At 56.2% G+C, this 2,209-nt stretch overlaps 1 protein-coding gene across 1 annotated transcript in view; it reads right to left on the bottom strand.

Annotated features, from left to right (window-relative positions):
- Positions 1 to 1,986: 1,986 nt before the first annotated feature.
- Positions 1,987 to 2,209, bottom strand: part of ENDOU (endonuclease, poly(U) specific) — a 14,622-nt gene continuing 14,399 nt past the window's right edge. Inside the window, exon 9 of the mRNA XM_026660295.1 lies at positions 1,987 to 2,133. Within this exon, the coding sequence (XP_026516080.1) occupies positions 1,987 to 2,133 (147 nt within the window). The remainder of the gene's footprint in view (positions 2,134 to 2,209) is intronic.

The following is a 2,209-nucleotide window of genomic DNA, read 5'->3' as shown; positions in this document are numbered from 1 at the left end:
TATATCTGCCATTGCACTGGGCTCCAGCAGGGCCCTGGACAGGCACCCCCACAAGGAGGCCAGGAGTGAATGTCCGTAGGAGCCGGACTCCCCTCGCACTCTCGGGAGCATAGGGCACATGGCCAGGGAGCAGTGGCTCAGGCAGCTTCCACCCTAGCTCAGGGCAGGCTTTTGGCAGAACCTTACGTGCAGTGAGTGCCACCTCATGGCCACAGAGCAGTCCGCACTCAGGCAATGCCCGCGTCCAGACAGCAACCCCTCCCGCCCCTCGGTTCCCCATGAGTGATCTGGTGTACCCACCGCCTAGTGGGTCCTAATGGCAGAGTCTCCACTCGGACTGGCAGGAAGGAAAGGGCATGATCCTTCTCCCTTAGGTGGATCCACATCACCCTCTATCCAGACCAAGGGCTAAAGGCCACTGTCTGGTCCTTAGATCTTGTCGGGGAGTCCAGTGGCTATAGAGACCATGGAAGGATTCTGCTCCCATGTACGCCAGTGTAAATCCAGGGTCTCCGGAGAGCTTCCAGCATTACAGAGGAACTTGGCGGGGCAGGGTCCAAAGGCAACCAGCATTACCCTGGCTAGGCCATTGCAGTTAAGGGGAGTTCTACCAGTGACTTCAATGTGAGCAGTTAGGCCAACGCCAAGCACCATCGATGAGCTGTGGCCATGGGCCAGATGTTCGTGGAACTCCACAGGCCATGTACTGAATTTTCTGGGCAATCCCCATGGGCCAAACCCAGCCCACGATGCCAGTGGAGAAGGAGAAGCTTTCTCCATCCCAAAGCAACCCTCAGCTTGTGTCGCCAATGGAAATTAGCTGAAGAAATTAGCACCCCCACATCCCAGGGGCAGGGAGAGGCGTCTGTGCAGCCAGACAATCGCCATGTCACAAAGGAAGCCAGGCCAACTCCTTCAAAGCATCTTTTATTTAACTTGTCTGCATTAATTCCCATCTGTCCCATTAGACACTCAACACTTCTTATCCCTCTTCTGCTGGACGAGGGACACATGCTTGGGAAGGGAACCAGGAGCTTCTTCAGGGCTACAGACAGTTCACATTTCCTTCCTTCCTTCCTTGTGCAGGTGTCTCAGAGGGCCCCAGCTTCCTTCAGCACCATGCAAACATAATGCATATGCAGCAAGATCATTTAACCCCACCGAGGCAGGGCCTAGGCCTGGCAGGTGCAGAAGAGAGCGATCAGCACCTTGCAAGTTGTGCCCCCTCTATGAGCCCAAGTTTCCTGGCGCAGCTGCATGCTCCCAGGATGTCACCACCACCCTTCCCCCTCCCTGTGCCTCCCCGCAGCTGGGATCGTTGGCAGCATCAGGATGATGTCACGTAGGCAGTCGCTATATACTTCCTGTCGTTGCCATAGGTGGATTTGGTCCAGGTGTAGGTCTGAATGCCCAGTTGATGGCCTCCCAAGCTCAGCCGGCAACTGAAGGAGGAAAGTCCACATTTCAGCACTGCCTTGCTCCTGACTCCACCCCTCTCGCAGACGAGCAGCTCAATGCTCAGGGACTGAGCCCATGCCAGGCAGCGCTGAGGGTAGCCATGCTGACCCCAGAGCTCAGTCCAGAATGCAATTGGATTCATGTCTCTCCCACATCACCTAGGCCAAGACAAGCCTCCTCTTAATTCCCCTCACCTCATACTCTATCCAGAACCAGGCTCTGACTGGGAGCCCAGCAGGGAGGTCAGACCGAGAGGTCACCTAGAACAGGTATGCTGGGACAGGTCTGTGTGCCCACCTTGGCCCTGGAATTCCAGGGGGTGAGCGGAGCCTGGGTGAATATCCTTCCACCACAGGGCAGTGGAAGTGGGTGCTTCTGGCTCCACCGTCTTCCCCTCGGTGGGGCAGGCTCAGTGACACACAAGGTATGCAGTACTGTTGTAGCCGAGTTGGTCCAACACAAGACATGATCTCACCCACCATGTCTCTCTGACTTGGAAGGGACAGACGCTAGGGACAGGCACAGTACTTACATCTTCCCCGGCCGAGCAATGAAGCACAAAGTGTAGAGGCCAAATTCAAACTCAGGGCTGCAGCCAATGAAGGCAGAGCCCACCTCCTTGATATAGCCATCCCAGCTGAACTGCATCCCCAGCACGTCAGGGTATGAGTCCCACTAAAGAGAAAGAGAGAGAGCAAGGGATGAGAGCTGTGACCCAGCCAGAGATCCAGGGTCACTCTCAGAGCGAGGG

The sequence above is a fragment of the Terrapene carolina genome, unplaced genomic scaffold, assembly GCF_002925995.2.
Source record: "Terrapene carolina triunguis isolate 2854851 unplaced genomic scaffold, T_m_triunguis-2.0 Scaffold746, whole genome shotgun sequence".
In the NCBI taxonomy this organism is placed as follows: Eukaryota; Metazoa; Chordata; order Testudines; family Emydidae; genus Terrapene; species Terrapene triunguis.
Note: the sequence above shows the minus strand (reverse complement) of the source record. Positions and strands in the feature narration are given on the sequence as shown.